This window comes from Myotis daubentonii, chromosome 10 (assembly GCF_963259705.1).
Source record: "Myotis daubentonii chromosome 10, mMyoDau2.1, whole genome shotgun sequence".
Lineage (NCBI taxonomy): Eukaryota > Metazoa > Chordata > Mammalia > Chiroptera > Vespertilionidae > Myotis > Myotis daubentonii.
The window spans coordinates 18,768,857-18,795,474 of NC_081849.1; the positions used below are offsets into that span (position 1 = coordinate 18,768,857).

The following is a 26,618-nucleotide window of genomic DNA, read 5'->3' on the forward strand; positions in this document are numbered from 1 at the left end:
TGGACAATGTAGGGTGACTGCCATCCCTGAGCCAAATATGATCACATGCTTCAGTCAGAGGCTGGCTCCTCAAAGCAAGCCAGGTTTCCCAGGGAACACAGGGATAGGCTTCCGTCACACCAGATGACATGTGAGAGAGTGAAATTTATAGCCACAAATCTTTCAGAAAGAGTAAATCTGCATTTTATCCATAACTCACAAAAAGTAGAGAAAACAAGGAAAAAACAGTATTATGGTACATAATAAAGAGCAACTGAATTAGTAGATCTGGCTTCTAGTATGAGCCTCTTCTAACCTTGGGGCAAGCCCCTCCAGCACTCTGAACACGGGTACCTTTACCTGAGGGATGGGGGTAGGCTTGAGAATAACTCACTGGTCTCCAACTGTCTTCCAGTGGTGAAGTATTTTAAAGGAGGGAGGGGAACCTATCTTATTCCACTACATATTTAATATCCACTACATATTTAGTCTTAATAGTTATGTAAATATGGTGATATTGCTTAAAATTTTTTTATACTTAAGCCTTGATGAAAATCCTCACATCAAGCAATAACTAAAACTGAATTTAGGTCAAGATATGTCAACCAATTCAAGACAGAAAATTACAGTGGGGCCTTGACTTACGAGTTTAATTCGTTCCAAGACCGAGCTCGTTAAGGAGCTTGTTAACTCAAGTTACTCTATCAACTCAGTGCAAAAAATCGGCCGAGAGACAGCTGGTATCTCAAAACACTCGTTAGTCGGGACACTCGTAAGTCAAGGCCCCACTGTATGTCAATGTGATACCTGTAATTTCAAGTTCCATAATGCAATTCGATACTGTTAAAACTGGACTTACTCTTAAATAGAAAGTTCAAAAAAAAAATCCTTAAAAACTAAAGGGCCATTTCAAATTACTAGCAATTCACCAACACAAAAATATCTAAACTAAAAACCACCTATAAGGTACTATTATATTTTACTCAAAATAATTGTGTGCTATTCATATCTTGATCTGTCAATCTTAATGGTGGTACACATGACCAGTTTAGATTTACAATGGACTTCTGTGAAGTGAAATACTCATCAGTAGTTACTATGACCACTGATGAATATTTAAAAATAAAAAAAACTATGGCTGATTTATCTAGACATATTTTGTTATAAAGCCAAAATTTTCACTGGGCTCCCTCATGGCAATGGAGGATACCATATACCACAGATAGAAGTAAAGGCAGTCTTACTATTAGCTACAAAATATGTTCCCCATCACAGTCCTAACAACCGAATTATTACACCTTTTCCCAGTGGCTTCATGAGAAGCAAAGTTTAAAAAAATCCATGAATAAAAGACCAAAATATCGTCAGAAAATGCTATGATTTGGAGGTAGAGGTGACAATGGCAATAAAATAAGTATGCAAAGTAAGATTTCTCCACGTTTCCATGCAGTATTTTCTACTGTACTATAAATAGGCCTTATCTCTATAGCTGTCCTTTAAGAACTTCATGTGAAAAGAGCAAGTTATTTCAGGAATTTCTCTGTTGATTACATAAATATGTGACAAGAGCAATTCTGAGGCACTTTGCTCTAAAACTTTTTGGTAAAGTTTGGTTAATACATTCTTAAGTGTTCACATTTGTACGACACAAACAACTTTTTAATAGAACATACTATTCTTGACATGTTTGTTAAATTTGGTGAAAGGTCTTAGCAGGCATTCAGTAGCATCCTACACACTGGATTCCATAACTTAGTTTAATCTTAAGACACCCACGCGTGCCAGGGTCAGTAGAACAAAAAATTCTATTTATCAAAAACTGAGCTTCCTGTTTAAAGCACGCACCATCTTTAATACCATTCATTAGGAGCTACTTAAATTCCACATATTTCAAAATACTGCTGTATTGGGCTTTTACTGAAACTACCAGTAAACTCCAATATTCTAGCTTAGAACCGCAACACTGTTGCTGCGTGAAGGTTTCTTTCAGTGCGACTTGTGACATGAGCGCTCTGTATGTCACAGCAGCGGCCGCCCAGGAGCCGAGCAGCTGCCACTTCTCCCAGCAGAACAGGCCGTAACATTCCTTTCTTTCCGTGTTTACTTAATGGCACACCAGCTCTCAGGGCATGCGGCCGCTGAAAACTCCAACCATTATCGTTCACCGCTGTGTGCCCTTCACTATATCGTTTGACACCACCCCCCACCCGCCGCCGCCTTCACTTTTAGTCTCTTAACAATAAATGAAAACACACTATTTTATATTTTTTGGGTCAAATTAATTTTATTATGTTCCATGATGAATTGCCACCAGTGCAACATCCTATTCACTATACATTTCAAAAAGAAATTCACATACTAAACAAAATTTCAGTTGATAAATGGAAATGAATGATTGAAAGTCATTTTGAATCTCATACATACAATATGTGGCTAGCTGAAATTGTCTATATCACGTAGCATTTAGATTTAAAAAGCCTCATGCTGGTTTGTTAAATGCGAAGGATGTCAGACAATCACTTAGCTGGAGTATATATAGGAGGCTTCCAGACAAGGCACAGGTACAGTGCTGCCCACAGTGCAAGGTGGTGGAGGACTGAAACATGCAACCTTTACATCTAACGCAGATTCAGTCCTCATGCCCGGACTGAACTCCACAGCTGCAGTGTTTCAACCAATAGTAACTTAGACTTTGTGCAACAACAACAAGTCCTTTTCTTTAATAAGGAAGAATAAACTCAAATACCTTTGGCAAATTTTTTACCCATCTTAAGTGTTTAAAATTGTGTTCACAACTCAAAGAATTCATAGCCTCTGCTCAGAGCAGCTCCTGACAGTTATTATACCACAGTTAGCGGAAAACCCTGAATTCTTTGGCCAAAAGTTAGAGAGATCTTAAATTGGCATTACCTTAAAGACATTTCTAGAATATGTAAAGTGTTTTTTATAATGTTGGAAAGAAAAAAATGGAAAATGTTTGATATTACTTAAAATAAGTAGTATGTTCTATTTACCATTTGCACAAATTCCTAATTTTATTGGTTAGTAAGTTGTCTAGCCTCATCTACACCAGGTTCAACTGAGCTCAAGCCACAATAGAAATTACAGTAAGCAGAAAAAGGTTTCCAGCAGCAGAGGGCACTGTTTCTGCAAGAACAAAAAGTCTAAATCTAGAATCTTTCCCATGTGCTTAAATTACTCTTGCAAGGAAGGTAACATTCTTTGAATAACTTAACTGTTTTACTGTACCACTTAACTGCTTTTAGCAACAAAACCTTTTAAATTATTTCTTATGATAACTAGATGCATGATCACTAGAAGTTATGTGATAACTGGTTAAAATTCAAGCCACATCTTGCAGGTCCAGCCTGTCAAGATCATGCCAATACTAGATTTGGGTCGGTATAATTCTAGAGAGCTTAATTTTTAGTTGGATACTGTGATTACAGTAATGAAATACATTTGGAACTACATTCTGCATGACTCAATGTGAGAAAAAAATGTCTTATTTAAATCAGATAATTTTTCTATCTAAAATTTAAAGTAGGAAGGTATTATAATTAGTGTTACAAATATGAAAACCACCTTTAGGCAATTAGTGTATTGCAGAGAGGCAAGGAAACCCTAATTTTAACATATCATTATTCTGTGCATAACAAATGTACAGGTTGCAAATTTTTATTTTATTTTTTTTTAAAAATCTGTCATTGAGTTGTGTGTGTTTTTTTCAAGAAATTTGACATTGGGGAAAGCAATCTTATAAGAAAAATGTAACCCTTCACCTGACATTTGATAAAAACCTTGAGAAATTATAAAAAATTTTTAAAAAAAGCATAATGGGTTCAACAGTAGATTAGATTCTTATGGCTGCTATTTTTGAATACCTCAATCGATATAAACTGCAAAATAAAAGTTATTAAACTCATAATTTTTATAATGTTCTAATTTTTATACTATACACAACCAAATAGTAAAGTAACCATAATGTAGTTGACTTCAGTTCATATGAAAATTATTCACAAGATTCCCCAAACTCCAATAATTTAAATAACATTTATTTCAGAATAATACCAAAATTATTTTTAAAATTTTTGCCAAAAGAGCCAAATCAAGTACAGGTATGTAAGGGCTCCTAATGATACCAGCCTCCAAATGCCACTGCTTTACACAACAGGCAATATTGCTGTAAGAGGTGTGTCACTGTTTTCCCTGACTAGCATTTCTGTGGTGATTTTAGGTAGAGCAGATTGCTAAAATTTGAGAAACTGCATCATTGTAGTGACGTCTAAAAACTGTGCAATGTATCAACTTCAACATTCATATAGCATTGTGTTCAAAATAAAGGGGCTAAATAAACTAAGGTTTGCATCACTTAAAAAGAATGTAGTGCTACACTAGATTTTAATAAGAAAATTTAGGTACAGAAAAAGTAGGGTATGAAAATAGTGTTTTCCTTCTGGCATTATAACTAAATTACATTAAGGTTTTTGTCAGTCTCACATATAATATTTAAACTCCCTTGTTGATGGAATGAAAAAATATTCACAAATTAAGTGAGCATCCTGGTGTAAACTTGCACACAAGAACAGGGAGTAGCTTTGTAGAGGATTATGACAAACCTTTACAGATTAAATGAGGTATTGCACAGATTAATAAAAAAAAAGCAAAAAAGGCAACAAAAATATACAGCAAATTGGTAGAACATTTACATGGTAATTTTACAGAATCCATAGACAGAAAGTAGTGTTTAGTATTTCACCTTAAAAATATATATATAATATATAGATCAATCTTCCCACTCATCATCGTCTTCAAAATCTTCTTCTTCATCTTCATCTTCATCCTCATCTAAAAGAAAATTGAGACAATTAAAACCTATGTATAAATAAAATATTACATAATTCTTGGGTGATTTCTTCAATTATTCAACTTCTGAAACACAAACCATTTGATACCTGAAGAATCTAGTTACTAAGACAGTTAAAAATGAATCTAATAAAATGCATCTTAAGAGTGTAGTGATGAGTAAGAGATGAGAACTGGAGTCAGAAGACGGGTTCTGGTCCCTTAGTATTTATGTTACAAATTTCAACCTGCGTGTTTCTTTACGTGTAAAGTCACATTTAGGTTGGGCCCCTCTGAATTTTAGATTCACATAGTGCAAATCCAACTGCTGCCTGGTATTCTCTACATGGATTCTCAAACTCAAAAGTTCTAAAGTTTTATCTCCTTCTCCAACCTGCTTTCCCCCCACCACCTTAGTCTGTGCCCTGATGATTACCAGTCTCTCCGCTGTTTAGGCCCCAAACCTACAAGTTATTATTGATTCCTGTTTTCACCCCCACCCCCATCCAATCCATCAAGGCTGCTCCTTTCCTCCACTTCCACTATTGCTCCCACACCACCATCACATCTTGCTTGGATATTACAACTCTATAGTCCATTTGCCTTAAAGCAAATGGAGTGATATTTAAATTCTAAGTTTTAAAAATACAATTTTATTGATGTAAGTGGCCGACTACTGTTATTTGAATAAAATTTGATGTTACCTCACTCTACAAGACCCTACATGATTTGCCTAGTTATTGTCTCTTCCCTCCCCCAAACTTTTTTCATATGCCATCTCCTGCAATTCACTGTTGCTAGGCGCATGACTTTCTTTCTGTCCCTTAAACATGCCAAATTTATTCTTGTTTTAGAGCTTTTGCAGTCACTATTCCTCTGTGTGGCTGAGTCTTCTCATCATGTAGATTTAATCAAAAACCACTTCTTCAGAGAGGCTACCCAGACACCCTATGTAAGGTATAACCCTCCACCACAATCAGTAACCCCTCTCTCTTGATTTTCTTCATAATATGCATCATTACCTGAAATTTTTTACAGACCTGTCTTCACACTAGAATATAAGCTCTAAAACAGGGTCTTGCCTGTCTTTTTATCACTGAATTCTTAGCATCAGAATAATGTTTCACGAAGCTGCTCAGTAAATGCATGTTGAGTGAATGAATAAATATTAAGATGTCATCAAATTCTATGAGCAATCTTTTATATTATGTACCCACTTCCCATAATTACTGACCTTTTAAAAACTATATACCTCATAAAACCCACAAAGGGCAAGTTTGTGAGAATAGTGGCTGAGCAATTGTATTTGATAATGATTTAGTAAAGCGCCAATAGAAACTGAATATGTGACATATGTGAGCTATGGGTACAGAAAACAGAATAACCTTTTTGCCTGTAAAACAGATAGTTTGAAGGCTTCTACAAAGTACTTGAGCTCTAGAATTAGAACTTGGAAATTAACAAAAGCCAAATAAGAGCAAAGACATCTTCCCTGTGCCCCAAACTAAGTTTTCACTTTTACAACAATAAGAATAAAAAAATAACAATAATTTTAAGTAATTGAGACTTAGCTCTAAATTGTTACAGAATTTATTTGGAAAGGAGTTCAATTAACTTTATGTTAGTTAATCTCTCCGTTTACATAACTAAAAAGAGAAAAAATTTGCTCCCCAAAGCTTTTGCTAGGCATGCTTCACAGAATTCACCTGGAGGAAGGTATCAAGTGCATTTACAGGGTGATGAATATAGGCGTTTATCAGCTTACATGGTGTGGAAAAGTAGCTAACAATTCTATCAGGTACTACCACAGCTAAATAATAGTTAAAAGAGATGGTCCCCAAAATAAGTAAAAACCATACTATATATTCATCACATCAACATAGCTATTATATAATGGTTACTTATATCTTTACAGAAACTTACTATAGGGTAATTTTTAGCAATACCCTTAACTGACCTTAGTGGTGTGAATACGTAAGTGGATAAACTGAGACTTACTACAGATGTTCAAATTATGCTAGTTATTATCTAACACCCAACCAGGTAGTAAAGAAGAGAGTGAGAAAATATTCTATCAAATATCAATTTCAGTAATCATACTTTTTATAGTAATGTCACTATCAACTGCTATGTCTTGAAAGAACAGTTCAGCTAACTTTTTAGAACCAAATGGGTCAGAAAGTCATGTTTTCAAGAGAAAAATTTGGTCATCTGCTGATTAGAACGCGAATTAGCAGGTGAAGGTTTTCTAAATAAACATTCAGAGAAACAAGTCTAGAAAAACATTATCTTTTTAATCATTATCTTTAAAGGAAAGGCTGTAAAATTGCAATCAGCATACTATACTGCTCAGCTACTGATTGCAGTGACAGACAGGAATCTCACTGACACTAAGCCATAAAAGAAACAGAGCAGGCAGTTCCAAAACCCAGTCTCCCTTTCTACCTTCCTATTCTTTCCTGAATCCACAGACCCTGCTCCTTCCAGGTCACCAACGACCTACCACTGCTAGAGGTAGAGCTTCACTCCCTATTCCTAATTTATTGACCTATCAGACACATCTGACGCAAATGATTAGTCTATCCTCCTTCAAAAACATTTTCTCTCTCTCTTTTCTTTAATAGAGAGGGAGAGGGAGAAAGAGAAACATTGACCAATTGCCACCTATAAGTATCCAAATGGGAATTAACCTGCCACAAGGCGACACTCCAACCAACTGAGCCACACTAGCCAGGGCCAAAAATTTCTTCATCTGGCTTCTAATACAGCACATTCTCCAGCCCCAGACCTTAGAGACGTCTCTATTTACTTCCACTTCTTTGCTGATCTCATCCAATTCCATAACTTTAAATACCTTGTATATCTTAATGACATGCAAATTTGTACTAACAGTCCAGACCTCTCCCCTGAATCCCAGATAACCAAAAGCCTACTGATATCAACAGTTGCTTTTTAAATAAGTATCTCAAATTTAATATGTATAAAACCAAACTCCTAATCTTTCCTGTCAAATCTGCTGCTTCTGCTAAATCTTTGTTCCCTCTGTTAATGCAAATTTCACCCTTTCAGTTTTCAGGTCAAAACTTGGGATTTTTTTCAAACCTCACTTTCATTCCATCAGCAAACCCAGTGATCTTCACATTCTAAATATGAGGAAGGTCCAACTACTTCTCACTAATGCTAGCAACCTGATTAAAACCTCTATCGTCTTTTGCTTGGATCACTGCCACTCCTCTGTTAAGAACCATCCATCACATTCACGGCCTCCAAAGCCTTACTACTGGCCCCCTACTACAGTGGGGCCTTGACATATGAGTGTCCCGACTAACAAGTTTTTTGAGATACGAGCCGTCTCTCGGCCGATTTTTTGCTTTGAGTTGAGAGCTAAAATTTGGGTTACGAGCCAGCTTCAGCTACCCCACCGCTAGTTGCCGCAGCGAACATCACAGTGAACGCCACAACATCAGCCCAGCATCACGTGTCTCACTCGTTCACCGTTTTGTTTTGTTTTTAAACTTTTCTTTTTTTTTTTACATATGTGTCCCTTTTTTCCCCCCGCCCTTGACAATCCCCTGGCCTCCCCTACCCCCCAGTGTCTTATGTCCATTGGTTATGCTTATATGCATGCATACAAGTCCTTTGGTTGATCTCTTACCCCCCTCCCTCCTGCCCCCCACCCCTCCCCGGCCTTCCCGCTGCAGTTTGACAGTCTGTTTGAGGCTGCTCTGCCTCTGTATCTATTATTGTTCAAAAGTTTATAATGGTCTCTATTATCCATGAATGAGTGAGATCATGTGGTATTTTTCCTTCATTGACTGGCTTATTTCACTTAGCATAATGCTCTCCAGTTCCATCCATGCTGTTGCAAATGGTAAGAGTTCCTTCTTTTTTACAGCAGCATAGTATTCCATCGCGTAGATGTACCACAGTTTTCTAATCCATTCATCTACTGATGGGCACTTAGGCTGTTTCCAGATCCTAGCTATGGTGAATTGTGCTGCTATGAACATATGGGTGCATATATCCTTTCTGATTGGTGTTTCTGGTTTCTTGGGATATATCCCTAGAAGTGGGATCACAGGGTCAAATGGGAGTTCCATTTTTAGTTTTTTGAGAGTCGTTCACTGTTGATTTGACATACGAGTAATTTGAGTTACGAGCTCCGTCACGGAACGAATTAAACTCGTAAGTCAAGGCCCCACTGTACCTCATTTCATTCCTCAGTGTTCTTCCCCTCCCACCCTTGCTCTAGTCATACTGACTCCTTTGTTGTTTCTCAACTGCAGGAACTTTGTACTGGCTGACACGTGAGCACACTTTGCCAGTTTTCTATATGGTTCACTCCCTGAACTCCTTCTAGTATTTTCTCAATTGTCACCTCAGCTAGGCCTCATCACCCTATTGCAAAATAAACTGCCTCCCATAGCATATAACTTGCTGTATCTCCCTCTTCTCCATAGTTTATACATACATATATATATATATATATATATATATATATATACACACACACACCATAATTTAACATGCTATGTTTTTTTCTATTTTATTTATTGTCTTTCTCTCACTAGAATGAAAACATGAATCTTTGTTGTTGTTTTTTTATTTTATAATTATTCCACAATAAATATCTGTGGACTAAATTAGCCTATCTTTTAACACATTATGGGAATATTATGCCAATTTAAGGAAAACAAATGTTGCTCAAGGATCTTATTTTAATTAATCTTCACATCAGTCATAGGATTTATGAATTCTCTCCATGAAACAAGAAAATTGAGGTCCATTGAGAATAAGTAATAGATTGAATAAGAACAAAGATCTGATCATGCTGGGGAAGCTAAACCTCAACTCCTATATCAGCAAAACCCATATGCTTGCTCTTTTTAAAAAGCAATATTTATTTACAATATTTATTAATATTTATTAATAAGCTCAGGACTGGTAGTAGTTTATTCATATAAACCTATTAAGGAAATGACAAAAAAGGAAAAGAAAAACACACACTAGGATTCTTTAGCAAACTCCAGGAACAGTGAAATTATCTAATTTCTTAGTCTAAACTCTCACAAATCAAGAAAACTTCCTAAATTCTTTATGTCACAGGAATGTTAAGAACGAGATCCAGGAATCTCAAGACTGTTTAGAGGTTGTTTGCCAGGCATTCTGTCAGAATTACCCAGTATAGGAAGCAAAACTGCCATTTTTCCAAAGTAGTTCTTCCAAGTTATAGTTATGGCTGTGGTGTTCTGACATCCATTAAGCTTTAGAGAGACTAGTTGCAGTGACGGACAACTTTTAAAATACTCCCTGGAATCCATAACAATAAGTTATTCAATAGCAGGGAAAATCTAGCAAAGACTGAGTCATAAAACAAACAAACAAAAAATAGAACTCAAGCATTCAAATTTATTAAATATACATGTACACATGCAAATGTACCTGAAGAATGAATGGCTTTGCTCCTTTTCTGCATCACTTCCATTAAGGCCCCCACAATTCCTGAAGTGGGTGCAGGTGTTGGTGGTGTAGACTCTTGGCCATCAGATACCTTGAAAAAGAAAGTTAGCAAAATTCAGTAATAAATCCTTTGCAAAAATTTTGTCTCTAAAAAGTTTTACTTTCTTAGAATCAGTTCTTGTTTTAAAAGAAAAACAAATAAAAATACAAACCAAGCTCAGGACAGGATTAACTAAATTAAAAAGAAATAAGCTACTACCTTAAAAAAATTATTGAAGACATATTTCTGCTCCTTCTTAATGTATAAACCATTCAATGTAATTCCAATTTTTGACTAACAATCAAATTCTTTCTTGAAAAGCACTTGCCCTTGCAGCTGGGTTATTTCTGTTTATTCCAGCACACAAAGTTGTAGCTGATGAAACTAAAATGGAACATCATTTTGTAAACTATACAGCAGCTTGCATGCTGTGTTGGTGGTTGAGCCTCACAGTCAGTCAGTGTGAGGATTGAGTTCATGAACAAGCCAACAGCAATTAAGTCTCAATTACAATGGGGGGGAGGTGCAATAAAATGCACAAGGGACATTTCTAGAGCAATCAATCACCTCAGGGGATCAGGGAGACTGCTGCAGGGTCCCACAAGATACCTACTAAATAAGGCCATCCTACCAAGACTTGGGAGGCATAGCAGAGCTACCTAATACATAGAAACAAATACAAAAACGCAGCCAAAGTGGGAAGATAAAAACACAAGCTCCAAATGAAATAAGAGAATACTCCAGAAGAAGAGCTAAATGAAGTGGAGGCAAGCAATTTATCAGATATACAGTTCAAAGCAATCATTATAAGGGTGCTCAAAAGTATGAAAAAGGACACAGAAACCATAAAAAAGGAAGCAGTCAGAAATTAAGAATGCAATATGTGAAATAAAGAATCCATTGGAAGGAATAAACAGCAGGTGGGATGGAGCAGAGGATTGAATCAGCAAATTGGACAACAAGGTCGAAAAAAGACCCAATCTGAGCAACAAATAGAAAAAAATAATTTAAAAAAATGAGGAAAGTTTAAGGGACCTTGGGACAGCATGAAGTGTAACAACATAATACGGGTACCAGAAGGAAAAGAGAGCAAGAAAATGAGAACCTATTTGAAGAAATAATGACAGAAAACTTATCTAACCTGGTCACATAGTCCAAGAAGTACAAAGTCCTGAACAAGATGGACTCAAAAAAGGCCCACATCAAGACAGATCATAATTAAAATGCCAAAGGTTAAAGACAAAGAATCTTAAAAGTTGCAAGATAAAGGCAGTTAGTTACCTATATGGAACCCTCCCTTAAGACTGTCAGCTGATTTCTCAACAGAAATATTTCCAGCCAGAAGAGATTGGCATGAAATATTCAAAGTAATGAAAAGCAAGTACATACAACCAAGGCTACTTTACCCAGCAAGGCTATCATTAAAAATTGAAGGAGAAATAGCTTTCCAGACAAGAAAAAGCCAAAGGGGTTACCACCACCAAATCAGTATTACAAAAATTATTAAACGGGGGGGAAGGAGGGGGGGGGGGAGGAGGAGAAACAAATAAACAGAGGAACATAGTTAAAAGTGGAAAGACGTAAAAGCTGGGGTAGCAATACTTCTATCTAATAAAATAGACTTTAAGAGACAAAGAAGGACACTATGTAATGATAAAGGGAGCAATCCAACAAGATATAAACCTTGTAAACATTTTGTACCCAACAAAGGAGCACCTAAATATATAAAGCAAATCTTGATGGCTATTAAGGGAGAGACTGACAGTAATACAGTCATATTAGGGGATTTTAACATCCATTGGTATCAATGGATAGGTCTTCCAGAAAGACAATAAATTAAGAAGATGCTGGTCTTAAATGACACACTAGATCAAATGAATTTAATTGACAGAAGAAGACTGAAAACATGTCAAGCATCCTCTCTGATCATAATGATATGAAACCAGAAATCAGAAATTAAGAGAGGTAACAACTGACACCAAAGAAACACAAAGGACTGTAATGAAATATTATGAACAACTATATGCCAACATATTGGGCAATCTGGAAAATATGATGAATTCCTAGAAACATATAATCTTCAAAACTAAATCAGGAAGAATCAGAAAATCTGTATACAGATTACAACTAGTGAAATCAAAGCAGTAATTAAAAAAAAAACCTCGCAATAAACAAAAGCTCTGAACATCCTGGATGGCTTCACAGGCGAATTTTATCAAATCTTCAGAGAAGAACTAACACTTAGCCTTCTAAAACTATTCCAAATATTCAAGAGAAGGGAAGATTCCCAAGCTCATTTTACAAGACCAGCATTATCCTAATTCGAAAACCAGATAAAGACACTGCAAAAGAAGAAAATTATAAGCCAATATCCCTGATAAACACAGAAGCTAAAATCCTCAACAAATATTAGTAACCAAACCCAGCAATATATTAAAAAGACCCTATACCATGATCAAGTGGGATTTATTTTGGGGATGCAAGGTTGGTACAATATTCAGAAATCAATAAACATGATACACAACATAAACAAAATGGAAGATAAAAACTACATAATCATATCAATAGATATAGAAAAAACATTTGATAAAATCTAGCATTCATTTATGATAAAAACTCTCAGCTAAGTGGGAATAGAGGAAACATACCTCAATGTAATAAAGGCCATATATAACCAAGTCACAGCCAGCATCATACAAAATGGGCAAAAACTACAAGTTTCCCCTTGAAATCAGGAACAAGACAGGGAATGTATGCTTTCACCACTCTTATTCAACACTAGAGGCCTGGTGCACAAAATTATTGCATGGATGGGGTCCCTAGGCCTGGCTAGCGATCAGGGCCTATTGGAGCCGCCTCGCCCAGTCCCGATTGAGGCTGGGCCAGCCAGGGCCTTGAGGCCTGCTGGCTGCTGGCTAGGGCCAGGCCAGCAAGGGGGAGGGACCGTGGGAGGTTTGCTGGCTGAGGGGGAGGGACAGGGGGAGGTTGGCTGGCCGTTGGAGCACACTGACCACTAGGGGGCAGCTCCTGTGTTGAGTGTCTGCCCTGGTGGTCAGTGCGCATCATAGCGACTAGTCAACCAGTCGTTCTGGTCCTTTGGCTTTTATATATATAGACTAGAGGCCCGGTGCACAAAAATTTGTGCACTGGGGGGGGGAGGGGGTCCCTCAGCCCGGCCTGTGCCCTCTCGCAGTCTGGGACACCTCGGGAGATAACGACCTGCTGGCTTAGGCCCGCTCCCGGGTGGCAGAGGGCAGGCCAAATCCCTAGGTGCAGCCCCTGGTCGGGCTCAGAGCAGGGCTGATTGGGGAGTTGGGGCACCGCCCCTGTCATGCACAGAGCAGGGCGGATCGGGAGGTGGCGATGCCACCCTCAGTCACGCTCAGGGTAGGGCCGATTGGGGGGTTGGGGCTCCGTACCCTGTCACACACAGAGCAGGGTCGATCAGGGGGTTGGGGAGCCCGCCCCCGTCACGCACAGAGCAGGGCGGATCAGGGGGTTGGGGCGCTGTGTTCTATCACCCACAGAGCAGGGCGGATCAGGGGGTTGGGGCGCCGCCACTCTCACACTCAGGGCAGGGCCGATGGGGAGGTTATGGCTCTACCCCAGGGGTGGGCAAACTTTTTGACTCGAGGGCCACAACGGGTTCTTAAACTGGACCGGAGGGCCGGAACAAAAGCATGGACGGAGTGTTTGTGTGAACTAATACATGTTAACACTGCTGCTGGTGAAGGAGCGGAGGGGAGAGCAAGAGAACCCTCAGTTCTTTCGGCTCCGCGGGCCGGACAGAAGAGCTGAACGGGCTGGATCCGGCCCGCGGGCCGTAGTTTGCCCATGGCTGCTCTAACCTGTCACACACAAAGCAGGGCCCGTGTAGGGGGGGTTGGGGCGCCGCACCCTGTCACACACAGAGCAGGGCAGATAGGGAGGTTGTGGCCCCGCCCCCTGTCACACACAGAGCCGCAGGGCGATCAGGGGGTTTGGGTGCTGCCCCCTGTCACGCTGATCCCGGTGCCAGGAGGCCTCACGGCTCCGCTTATCCTGGTGCTGGGAGGCATATTACCCTTTTACTATATAGGATTGAGGCCTGGTGCATGGGTGGGGGCCGGCTGGTTTGCCCTGAAGGGTGTCCTGGATCAGGGTGGGGGTCCCCACTGGGGTGCCTGGCCAGTCTGGGTGAGGGGCTGAGGGCTGTTTTCAGGCTTGTGGGTGACTGAAGCTCCCAACCGTTATTTTTTTCCTTTCCTTTTTTTTTTTTTTATTCTGGGCCAGCTTTAGCTCTGAGGCTCCAGCTCTTAGGCCTCCGCTGCTGAAAGCAGGTATCTGGCCTTTGTTTACCTTCTGTATTTGAAACAATGTTGTGATTCTGCTGGCTGAAGCCTGGTGACTAAAGCACGTTTCTGGGGTTTTGTTTAGCTTCTATATTTTTAACATAGTTGCTTAGAGTTGCAGCTCAGAGGCCGGCAGCAGCAGGCGGGGAACGTTGGAGTCCTCTGTCACTGAAGCAAGCAAGCCTCATGTTCGCTTTCCAGCTGCCTGGCTGCCGGCCGCATTCTTGGCTGGCAGTTAATTTGCATATCGCCCTGATTAGCCAATGGGATGGGTAGCGGTCGTACGCTAATTACCATGTTTCTCTTTTATTAGATAGGATAGTACTGGAAGTCTTACCCACAGCAATCAGAGAAGAAGAAATAAAAGGCATCCAAATAAAAAAGGAAGAAGTAAAACTTACTATTTGCCAATGACATGATACTGTATACAGATAACCCTAAAGATATCCACCAAAAACCTACTAGAACTGATAAATGAATTCAGTAAACTAGCAGGATACCAAATAAGTCAGTTGGACTTTTATACACCAATAGCGAACTATCAGAAAGGGAAACTAAAATAACAATTCCATTCACAATTGCTTCAAAAAAAATAAAATACCTAGGAATAATTTTAACCAAGGATGTAAAAGACCTGTACTCGAAAAATTGTAAGACACTGAATTAAGAACTGAAGAAGATACAAATAAATGGAAGGATATACAATGTTCATAGATAAGAAGAATTAACATCATTAAAATGTCCATACTACCCAAAGCAATCTATAGATTCAACACAATTCCTATCAAGATACCAATGACATGTTCAACAAAACTAGAAGAAATATTCCAAAAATTTATATGAAACCACAAAAGACCTAGCAATAGCTATCATGAAAAAGAAGAACAAAGTTGGAGGAATCACACTACCTATTATCAAACTATACTACAATGCCATAGCAATAAAAACTGCATGGTACTGGCATAAAAATAGACATGTAGATCAATGGAACAGAATAGAGAGCCCTGAAATAAACCCACTCCTTTACTGTCAATATTTGACAAAGGAGGCAAAAACATATACAGTGGCTTAAAGATGTTTATTCAATAAGTGGTGTTGGGGAAATTGGACAGATATGTGCAAAAGAAAAAACAAAGAAAACTATACCACCTTCTTATAACACACACAAGAATAAATTCAAAATGGAATAAAGACTTAAAATGTTAGACTAAAAACTGTAAAAATCCTAGAAGAAAACATAGTAAAAATCTCAGACATTTCTTGTAGCAATATTTTTTCTGATACAACTCCTTGGACATGGGAAACAAAAGGAAAAATGAACAAATGGGACTATATTAAACTAAAAAGTTTTTGCAAAGCAAAGGGAACCATCAACAAAATAAAGAGACAACCCACTGAATGGGAGAACATATTTCCTGATAGATCTTATCCTATCTAATAAAGACAGAATATGCAAATTGACCATCACTTTGCAACAAAGATGGTGGTGCCCACAGCCAATAAGGAGATAATATGCAAATTGACCCAACAAAGATGGCGGTGGCCAGGCCAGGACCCTTGTGTCATCGTCATGGTGACGACACAGGCATTCCGCCCAACCCCAGTCCCTCCGGGCATCTGGGCAGTGCGCGTAGGCAGAAGGCAGCTCTGGGCCGGAGCAAAGGCAGCGCCGGCAGCCAGGGGAAGGAAGACCTATTCTTGCACGAATCTTTGTGCATCAGGCCTCTAGTAGATCTTATAAATAACTTATAAAACTCAACATAAAAAAAGCAATCCAATTAAAAATGGGCAAAGTCCTGAATAGACAGTTCTCCAAAGAGGACATACAAATGGCCAACAGACATATGAAAAGATACGCAATGTCACTAATCACCAGAGAAATGCAAATTAAAATCACAATGAGATATCAGCTCATACCAGTCAGAATGGCTTTTAATAAACGAACAAACAAGTAGCAGTGAGGATATATTGAATCCCTGTGCACTATTGTTGGGATTGGTGCAGCCACTATGGAAAGCAGTATGGAGTTACCTCAAAAATTAAAAATGGACCTGCTTATAACCCAGTGATTCCACTTCTGGAAAGTTATCCGAAGAAACCTGAAACACTAATTTGAAAGAATATATGCACCCCAATACTCACTGCATTGTTATCTACAACAGCCAAGATCTGGAAGCTGCCTAAGTATCCACCAAGAGATGACTGGGTAACAGCCCTGGTACATTTACAAATGGAATATTACTTGGCCAAGAAAAGAAAATTTTACCCATTGCAATAGCATGGGTGAACTTGGACAACTTTATGCTAAGTGAAATAAGCCAGAGAAAGACAAGTACCATATGATTTCAATCGTATGTAGAATCTAATGAACAAACTGAACTAACAAGCAAAATAGAGGCAATCTCATAAACAGAGATCAGGCTGACAGCTCTGCAGGGAGGGGGAGGGATTAAACAAAAAAAAGGGAAAAAAAGAGAAAGACCTTATGGACACAAACAATAGTGTGGTGATTGCAAGGTGAGGGGCGTGGGTAGAGGTGGCAGAGTGTAGGGGGAAAAAATAAAGAAAAAATATTCAAACTAGTTCCCCACAAGATACAGACTCATTCATTAGTATTTAGGTTTTCAGAGACTGTATATTAAGTATTTCTGGTACAGAAAAAACACAAATGAAAAAAATAACAAATAGTTTCAGAACTCTGAATTGCAGAACAAGGGTGCTACAAGAAGCGTAACAGTAGCAAGGAGAATCATTCTGACTTCCTTTGAGCAATCTGATAACATAAAGCAGAGAACAGTACAGGAGCACAGCACTGTCATAAACACTGTTTTTTTTAAAAAATATATTTTATTGATTTTTTTACAGAGAGGAAGGGAGAGAGATAGAGAGTTAGAAACATCGATGGGAGAGAAACATCGATCAGCTGCCTCCTGCACATCTCCCACTGGGGATGTGCCCGCAACCCAGGTACATGCCCTTGACCGGAACCGAACCCGGGACCCCCCAGCCCGCAGGCTGACGCTCTATCCACTGAGCCAAACCGGTCTCGGCAAACACTGTTTTTAAAGCACTTTCTTGGACATGATGCTCTCTGAGGTACTATGAACACAGAATTCAAAATGTATGTAAATAAATACCTATACACTTCCTGCCAACATTTTAATTAAATCTGTGGTTTTATATTAATCATATTCACATACCAAATTGATGATTTATATAGAATATTTAAAGAAACATAGCCAGATTGGTTATTTTTTTTTATATGAAGTAAAATTATGGACTCAAATCACATGTATAACATGCCAATAATTCACTGATTATGCACATCACAAAAATACTCCTGCCTTGCCTAGTAGCTCAGTTGGTTAGAGCATCGTTTCAGTACATAAAGGTTGTGGGTTTGATCTCTGGTCAGGGCACATACAAGAAGCAACCAATGAATGCATAAATAGGTGGGATAACAAATCAATGTTTCTTTTGCTCCCTTCTTCTGTCTCTAAAAATCAATCAATAAATTTTTTTTTAAAAGAGAAAATGCTCCAAATACATTCAAAAGGAAAGTGATCATTTAGTATAAAAATAGCCTACTATTCTACATTTAGAAAAAAAAAACATGTCTTTCTACAAAGAAATTTAGAGAACAATTTATAGGGTTGTGGGGTTTTTTTGGTGGTGGTGATAGAAAAAGTAGATGGGGGAAGAAATTAGGAAATATATCTCACCAGCTGTTAAATTAAGAAGAGGACACAATTGTACATAAAAATCAACACCTTACTTTCACTAAATGAGTGAAAAAAACAAAAGCTGGTTTTAAAGATGAGAGGAAATAAAAGGTTAGGAGTAGGAGATGGGAGTGAGACCCACCCAGGAACTAGCATAGGTTACAAGGTAAAATCAGAAACTAAACAACTCTATTACATAAAACCTGCTATTCACCTGGGCTGTGGTCATTTTGACACTAATTCTCCCCACTAACAACTATTCAAAGTTCTTAAATTGCTCCTGAGGAACCTTTAGTCTGAACTAAATGGCAAGAGGGAGCAGAGATGGTTGCTCACAAGCTGATATAAGTATCAGCAACAGAAGACCCAGATATATTTGAGAAATCAGAAGTTTCTTAAATCTGTGCTATGCTAATGTTTCATTCAATCAGTATGTTCCCTATGCATCATTCTCTTTTGAGAAAGTTACCATAATTTTCTATATTCCAAAATAATCTTCAGTTAAAATCTTCTTACATCGCCACTTATTGTATAGAAAATTCTACATCAATTACCAGCCCGAGAGATTACACGTATAGACCCAGAAGGAAGTTCCGAATATAGGCAGAGGTCAGCAAGCTATTGTCCATTTGCCAAATCTAGCCTGTCTTCCGTTTTTGTATAATTTTAAAGCTAAGAACAACATTTACATTTTTAAATGGTTGAAAGAAAATCAAAAGAATACTTGTGACATTTGAAATGATATGGAATGATATGAAAGTCAACTTTCAGTGTCCATGAGTTTTACAGAACACAATCATGCCTTCTCATTTATGTACTGTTGGTGGCTGTTTTTGAAGTATACGTGTCTGGCTGCCCCTTTTGTGGTTCAATAGCAGAGCTGAGTAGTCGTGACAGAGACCGTATGGCCTACAAGCCTAAAATATTTACTATATGGTCCTTTAAAGGAAAAATTTGCCAAATCTCTGCTCTAGAAAATAAAATGATCACCTCATTCAATTCAGAGAATTCAAAATTATCTGCTATCATGTCAGAAAAGTCTATTAGAACTCTTTCAATTTTCTGTGGAGTGGATTCAATACTCAACTAAATTTATAGCTACAGAAACTTTAGTATGCTTTTGTTTTCACAAAGTTAGTGATTTGAATTTACCTAGGTAAATCAAAATTGATTTCAAGTAGGGCTATTTTATTTCTCCATACTTTAGTAAAGACTTTTCTCTAAAGTACCTTTTATTTAAAAGTAAAGTCTAAAAAAATGAACTGTAAACATACTGTAAATTTCCATTTTTATGAAGTTCAAGAATAGGAAAAACTCATCATTGGTGACAGACACCAAATCAGTGATTCATTTGAGGAGGAAGACTAACTGGGAAGAGACATGAGAGAATTTTCTGGGGTGATATTTAGATACAGAAGTACCAGTTACAGAAGTATAGGTATAATTTATGCATTTTATGGTATATAAAAATATCAGAAATTCATAGTTTAAAAAATGAATACCAAGAGAAAAAATTAAAAAATACTTTTCAAGGATGTCTTACAAATTACTTTAAAAATCCATAATGATAGTCTAATATGAAAAGAACAGCTTACTTACAGATTTCAGTTGAATACCCTGTCGGATCTGGTCTAAAAGTGCATCCCTCCCAGAGCAAGACACCGGTCGACTGTTCTGCTCCACTTTTTTTAGCTGAGCACCCTCTCTGATTTGATCTAAAAGAGCTGCTTTGTTTCCTGAAGGATTTGGAATTTGATGGTCACCATCAGAAGGGAGGCCAGGGGGAGGTGGTGGCCCGGGTGGCGGCGGCGGTGGAGGCGGTGGGGGCGGTGCTGCTGACCCTGCCACAGACAGAGGTGGAGGAGGCGGCGGAGGCCCTGAAGGTGCTGAGGAGGGAAGGGCTGGAGGTGGCGGAGGATACATCCTATTTGGCGGCGGTGGAGGGACTCCTACACCTGGCCTGGATGGAGGTGGCGGTGGAGGTGCAGCTGTGGGAGCTCTTGAAGGTGGTGGAGGAGGAGCGCCTCTTCCTCTGGCAGGAGGAGGAGGAGGGCCTGAGCTATGTGGAGGGGGAGGCGGTGGAGGAGGCCCTCCCCTTGATGGTGGAGGAGGTGGTGGTGCTGAAATAAAAACAAAAAAAGAAATCATGTTTCCCCCCCATAAATGTCAGTGAGAAAGTCACTTATTTTAATATATATTTAAAAAATTATGTAAGATAAAAAAAGCACTCATCTTTGTTTTTTATTTTATAAAGGTATCAGACCACAGATGGTATCTTACAATTCTATTTAGGAATATTCAACTTAAAGATCACCTTCCTGTTGTTTCTTAAAAAAATATTAGCTAAAAAAGTAAAATGTAGTTTTTAGGAACCAGTACCACTTCTGAAAGACAATAAACATTTTTTAAAATAAAGTAACAAAATAAACAACAGAGTTAAATATTTGTCAATAGTATTATTTTACATTTTAATAAAAATTAATGGATACGTTCTCCCTCTAAAGAATCAAGTATATACTTAGTTGTTTTATAAAATCAATTCACATTCAGAATTATATAGTTAATGTAGCCTAACATTAGAATTCATTCAGAGTAATCTGAGCTGAAGCCAAATATAATGCTTTTTCTTTTAAAATGTAAACGTTTGCTATCTAATTTACAATTGCACTTATGTCCTATATTTTCTATTTTGGGTCCCCCAAAAATGTATATACACTTTTTAATAGCTGATAGCTCAATTTTGAAAGCAAAATGTATTTTAATAAACACTGCCTTTATAATTACTCAGTGTGTGCATACATTTCTTTGGGACACCCCATATAAAGACTACATAACAATACATAGATAGTATATAATATAAAATAATGAATAACCGAATATACTATAACTAGAGGCCCGGTGCACAAAAATTTGTGCACTCGGGGTTGGGAGAGGAGGTCCCTCAGCCTGGCCTGTGCCCTCTCACAGTCTGGGACCCATCAGGAGATAATGACCTGCTGGCTTAGGCCTGCTCCCGGGTGGCAGAGGGCAGGCCCAATCCCTAGGTGCAGCCCCTGGTCGGGCTCAGAGCAGGGCCAATTGGGGAGTTGGGGCACCGCCCCCTGTCATGCACAGAGCAGGGCGGATTGGGAGGTTGCGATGCCACCCTCAGTCACACTCAGGGTAGGGCCGATTGGGGGGTTGGGGCACCGCCCCCTGTCACACTCAAGGCAGGGTCCATAGGGAGGTTGCAGCGCCACTCCTGTCATGCACAGAGCAGGGCCCATCAGGGGGGTTGGGGCTCTGTACCCTGTCACACACAGAGCAGGGCCGATCAGAGGGTTGGGGCTCCGCACCCTGTCACACTGATCCCGGTGCTGGGAGGCCTCGCTGCTCTGCTGATCCCAGGGCCAGGACGCCTCTCAGCTCCCCTGATCCCTGGCCTGGAGGCCTCTCGGCTGCTGATAACCATGGCCTGTAGGCCTCTCAGCTCCGCTGATAACTGGGGCCTGGAGGCCTCTCGGCTCCGCTGATCTCTAGCCAGGAGGAATCCCGGCTGTTGATAACCTGGCTGGGAGGCCTCTCGGCTCTGCTGATCATGGGTCCGGGAGGCCTCTGGACTCCGCTGATCACCGGGGCTGGGAGGCCTCTTGGCTCCGCTGAACGCGGGGCCTCCGACTCTGCTGATCGCGGGGCCAGAAGTGGGCCGGGAGGCCTCTCGGCTGATCACCGGGGCCGGGAGGCCTCTGGACTCCGCTGATCACCGGGGCTGGGAGGCCTCTCGACTCTGCTGATCACCTGGGCTGGGAGGCCTCTCGGCTCCGCTGATCTCGGGGCCTCCGACTTCGCTGATCGCGGGCCGGGAGGCCTCTCGGCTCTGCTGATCACCTGGGCCAGGAGGCCTCTCGACTCCGCTTATCACCTGGGCTGGGAGGCCTCTCCGATCCACTGATCACCGGGCCGGGAGGCCTCTCAACTCCACTGATCACTGGGGCAGGGAGGCCTCTCGGATCCACTGATCGCGGGGCCTCCGACTCCGCTGATCGCGGGGCCGGGAGGCCTCTCGGCTCGGATGATAACCGGGGCTGGGGGCCTCTAGGCTCTGCTGATCGTGGGGCTGGGCCGACTCTGGCCTCCGCTGATCTCAGGGCGGGAAGCCTCTCGGCTCCGCTGATCGTGGGGCCGGGAGGCCTCTTGACTCTGCTGATCCCAGGCCCTGAGGCCTCTCTGCCCTGCTGCTTCAGGGCTGTTTGGCTTCGCTCTGCTTGGAGCCTGAGTATGCAAATTAACCGCCATCTTTTAGCTTCTGTAATTGAAACATTGTATCTTTTGGAGTTGTTGCTTCAGGAGCTCAGAGCCCCACAGCTGCGGGGATCCTTGGCTTTCTCCATCGCTGGGGCAACCAAGCCTCCTGTTCTCAGCTGCCTGGCTGCCAGCCGCCATCTTGGCTGACAGTTAATTTGCATATCTCACTGATTAGCCAATGAAAAAGGTATCGGTCGTACGCCAATTACCATTTTTCTCTTTTATTAGTATAGGATAATATAAAACATACATAATGTCCTGTATTTTCTAAAAGATGGTCAGTGATTCTAGTGATGGCCTTACGGAGGTTGGCTGCTCGGCTGAAATGTTCAATTACTTATTCAGGAGACAAGAACTATTAACAAATTAACTTGAAAATTTCTACATGATACAAAATAAAAGCTATTAATAAAATATTAACATTATTCTGGTAGTAATATTTTTACTCTTATTATATGAAGTAAAAATATAAAATATAATAGATAAATCAATTCAAAGTATAAATTTATGACATTTCTAGAGATATGATTTTACCAACAGTATACACATATTTATATAATAACGAACATTTTTTCTCCACTCACTTTTAAAAGTTAATACAAAAATTAACTATTTTTAGGAGTAGAGAAATCTTAGAATTCATAATAGCTATTTATATTTATTGATACAAATTCTAATATATAATTGCTGGATACTTCTATAATTTAAACCAAGCATGTCAAATTTGCGGTCCACGGCCCACAACTAATATTTTTGCAGCCCAGCCAATATAATGGTATGTAAGAAACGTTTTAATAACAATTTTGTAAATTAATTTTTACAATATCCTGTTATACATAATTATTAATAACGAACTACAACGTTTGCTAATGACTGATTACTATAATCGTGTTGCATTCATTTCCCTTACATGCCTTACGTGCAGGCGCACCATTTCTCTCCACTAATACCAGCAGCGAATATTTTAGCAGGCAATTGCCATGTCATTAGTCTTGTACTGACTTTTTTGGTGTGCACAACAGGAAATATTTCGCTTTTGGAGAACAAGAAAAATAGGTTTATTTGCGTTATGCTTATTTAATTTGTGCAGTTATTCAGTGTCTGTTAATGTTCAAGAAAAATATTAATTTTTATTAAAACGTTCTATTATTTTATCTTAATGATTACTCATTTACTTAAGCCCTTTGTATTCAGCATGTCTCTATCGAAATAAACTTACGTTTCTATGAAAATTGAAACTTTTGTTTTTTTTTTGCGGCCCACATAAACTTAAATCTTATTTGTCTCGTGTTAGCCTTTTAGTTTGACATGCTTGATTTACAAGAATACAATTACCTACCTTAATTACAGATAACGATAATGCAAAGGTACCAAAGAGAAAAAAGACTCACTTCAAAGGAAATGAAATGGCATCTTCCAGTTTAATTTGGAACATTCATGGGAAATAAGCTATAAAAATATGCTATCAAATATAATCATAAACATTCAATGAAATATGCAGAAAGGCCAATATACACAAGGGTACTGTCACCTGGCATACAAACTTTTATAACTAAAAATAATATACAGCTGAAAATAGGAGTGTTATCCTACTTAGATGTAGGCCATCACAGATGTAGGCTCCTATGATTTGCACTCAAGGCATAAGGGCTGCAGAGCTAAGATATGCCCAATTTTCTGACCAGATCCAAAGCAAGGAGACCTAACATATTTTGTATAAAAGGGCGAAACCAATAGGATACATGGTATGTATGTATTATGTATACTCCCTGAATAAGCCAATACATATAATCATTCAAGCAGATACAAAGATTTCATTTTAACTAATTTAAGATTTTTATTTCAAACTAGAGGCCCGGTGCACAAAATTTGTGTACTGGGGGGGGGGGCGCGGGGAGCAGGAGGAGGAGGTTCCTCAGCCCGGCCTGTGCCCTCTCGCAGTCTGGGACCCCTCGGGGGATGACCACCTGCTGGCTTAGGCCTGCTCCCCGGGGGGATTGGGCCTAAGCTGGCAATCAGACATCCCTCTGGCAGCCTGGCAGCCCTCAGGGGATGTCCACTTGCCAGCAGGGAGTGGACCTAAGCTGCAGTCGGACATCCTTAGCGCTGCTGAGGAGGCAGAAGAGGTTCCCACCACCACCGCTGTACTGGCAGCCATCAGCCTGGCTTGTGGCTGAGCAGAGGTCCACCAGAGGGCAGCTCCTGCATTGAGCGTCTGCCCCCTGGTGGTCAGTGTGTGTCATAGTGACCAGTCATTCCCAGTCTTTCTGCTGTTAGAGTCAGTTTGCATATTACCCTTTTACTATATATGATAGAGGCCTGGTGAACGGGTGGGACCGGCTGGTTTGCCCTGAAGGGTGTCCCAGATCAGTGTGGGGGTCCCACTGGGGTGCCTGGCCAGCCTGGGTGAGGGTCCCCACTGGGGTGCCTGGCCAGTCTGGGTGAGGGACTGAGGGCCGTTTTCAGGCTGGCCGGCAACTGAAGCTCCCAGCCTCTCCTTTTTTTCTTTTTTATTCTGGGATTTACTTACCTTCTATAATTGAAACTTTGTTGCTGTCACTGGAGCTGAGAGCCGGGCTCCTGCTTGCTCCAGCTCTGAGGCCACGGCCTGCTGAAAGTAGGTATCCTGTGTTTGTTTAGCTTCTATAATTGAAAGTTTGTTGCTTTCAGAGCTCAGAGCCAGGCCATGGCATGCGGGGAACCTTGGCCTCCTCCATCACTGGAGCAAGCAAGCCTCCTGCTCGCTTCAGGTGCGTGGCTTCCAGCTGCCATCTTGGTTGGGTTAATTTGCATATCTCGCTGATTAGCCAAAGGGAGGCGTAGCGAAGGTACGGTCAATTGCCATGTTTGTCTATTATTAGATAGGATACTAATGATATTTGTCTAGACTGGCACTTTTATGTTTTAGTTGTTTATTAATCAAGGACCCACTCTATTCTACCATACAAGGTATTAGTCAACCATTTCTCATAGTTTCACTGAGGAATTTCCATCCATAATCTTTTATATGTAAAATGATAAATTTCTTCAGTAAAGAGAACTTGTAGTAAGTACATTTATTATAATAATTTGAGATCCAGCTAATACCCATTCAAATAGACACTAAATCATTGCTCAGGGAAGAAGCCTTAATTAATTTATGTGGAAAAAGGTCAGCTGCATCCAGTTTTGGGTATAGCACAAGGTCAGCATTTCTATTAACTTGAAAATAATGGGAATGTGTATATTTTTGTGAGGAAAACAACATGCCACATGCCAAGGTAAAAATGTGAGTTAAATAATTAAATTCACATTTGATTCTTGGCCCAATGTTAGTTAGGTTTATATGCACAAAAATGTCTGCTAAGCAGATACCACACAACAACACTATGAGAAAGTCTGATGGCCTACAAATTTCTAAAACTCTAAGAGTCATCACAAACACTAGACTGAGAATGACAAATTTCTTAGATCAAATGAAAACTATTATTATCAAAGCTTAATTAAAATGAAAAAAATTTTAATATTTACAGAAAAAAACCTTATCTTGATGGTACATTATTGAGGAAGGTCAATATACTTTGTTTCAGAAAAATATTCATATTAAGAGTAATTAGTAGATAATTCTCTAGATATTTATAATACTTAAATGCAGTATTATAGAACTCAGGAAAACATTAAAGAACTGCTCTCATACACTCAGAAAAATGTTATTAACCACAAATTAAAACTTATGAGAATACTGATAACTCTGAGTAGGCAATTACAAAACTAAGTGTGAGTTTATGTTTAGTCCTCCCTCCTCGCCACAAATGTAAAAATGTAAGTATGCTTGACATAGGATATTAAATAATGCCAAGTATAAAAAGCAATGACTAAAAGTAAGTATAATCCTATATAATAAAGAGCTAATCTGCTAATTAGACTGAACAGCAGAATGACAGTCCAGACAACCTTCTGGACAAAGCTGGGGCTGCG

The 26,618-nt window shown here is 39.6% G+C and overlaps 1 protein-coding gene across 1 annotated transcript in view; it reads right to left on the bottom strand.

The window, feature by feature from the left end:
• Positions 1–2,474: 2,474 nt before the first annotated feature.
• The window catches only part of WASL (WASP like actin nucleation promoting factor), an 87,633-nt gene continuing 63,489 nt past the window's right edge, over positions 2,475–26,618 (bottom strand). Inside the window, exons 9-11 of the mRNA XM_059711693.1 lie at positions 19,977–20,497; positions 10,267–10,375; positions 2,475–4,827 (exon numbers count right to left, since the gene is read on the bottom strand). Of these exons, the coding sequence (XP_059567676.1) occupies positions 4,766–4,827; positions 10,267–10,375; positions 19,977–20,497 (692 nt within the window). The 3' untranslated portion in view covers positions 2,475–4,765. The remainder of the gene's footprint in view (positions 4,828–10,266; positions 10,376–19,976; positions 20,498–26,618) is intronic.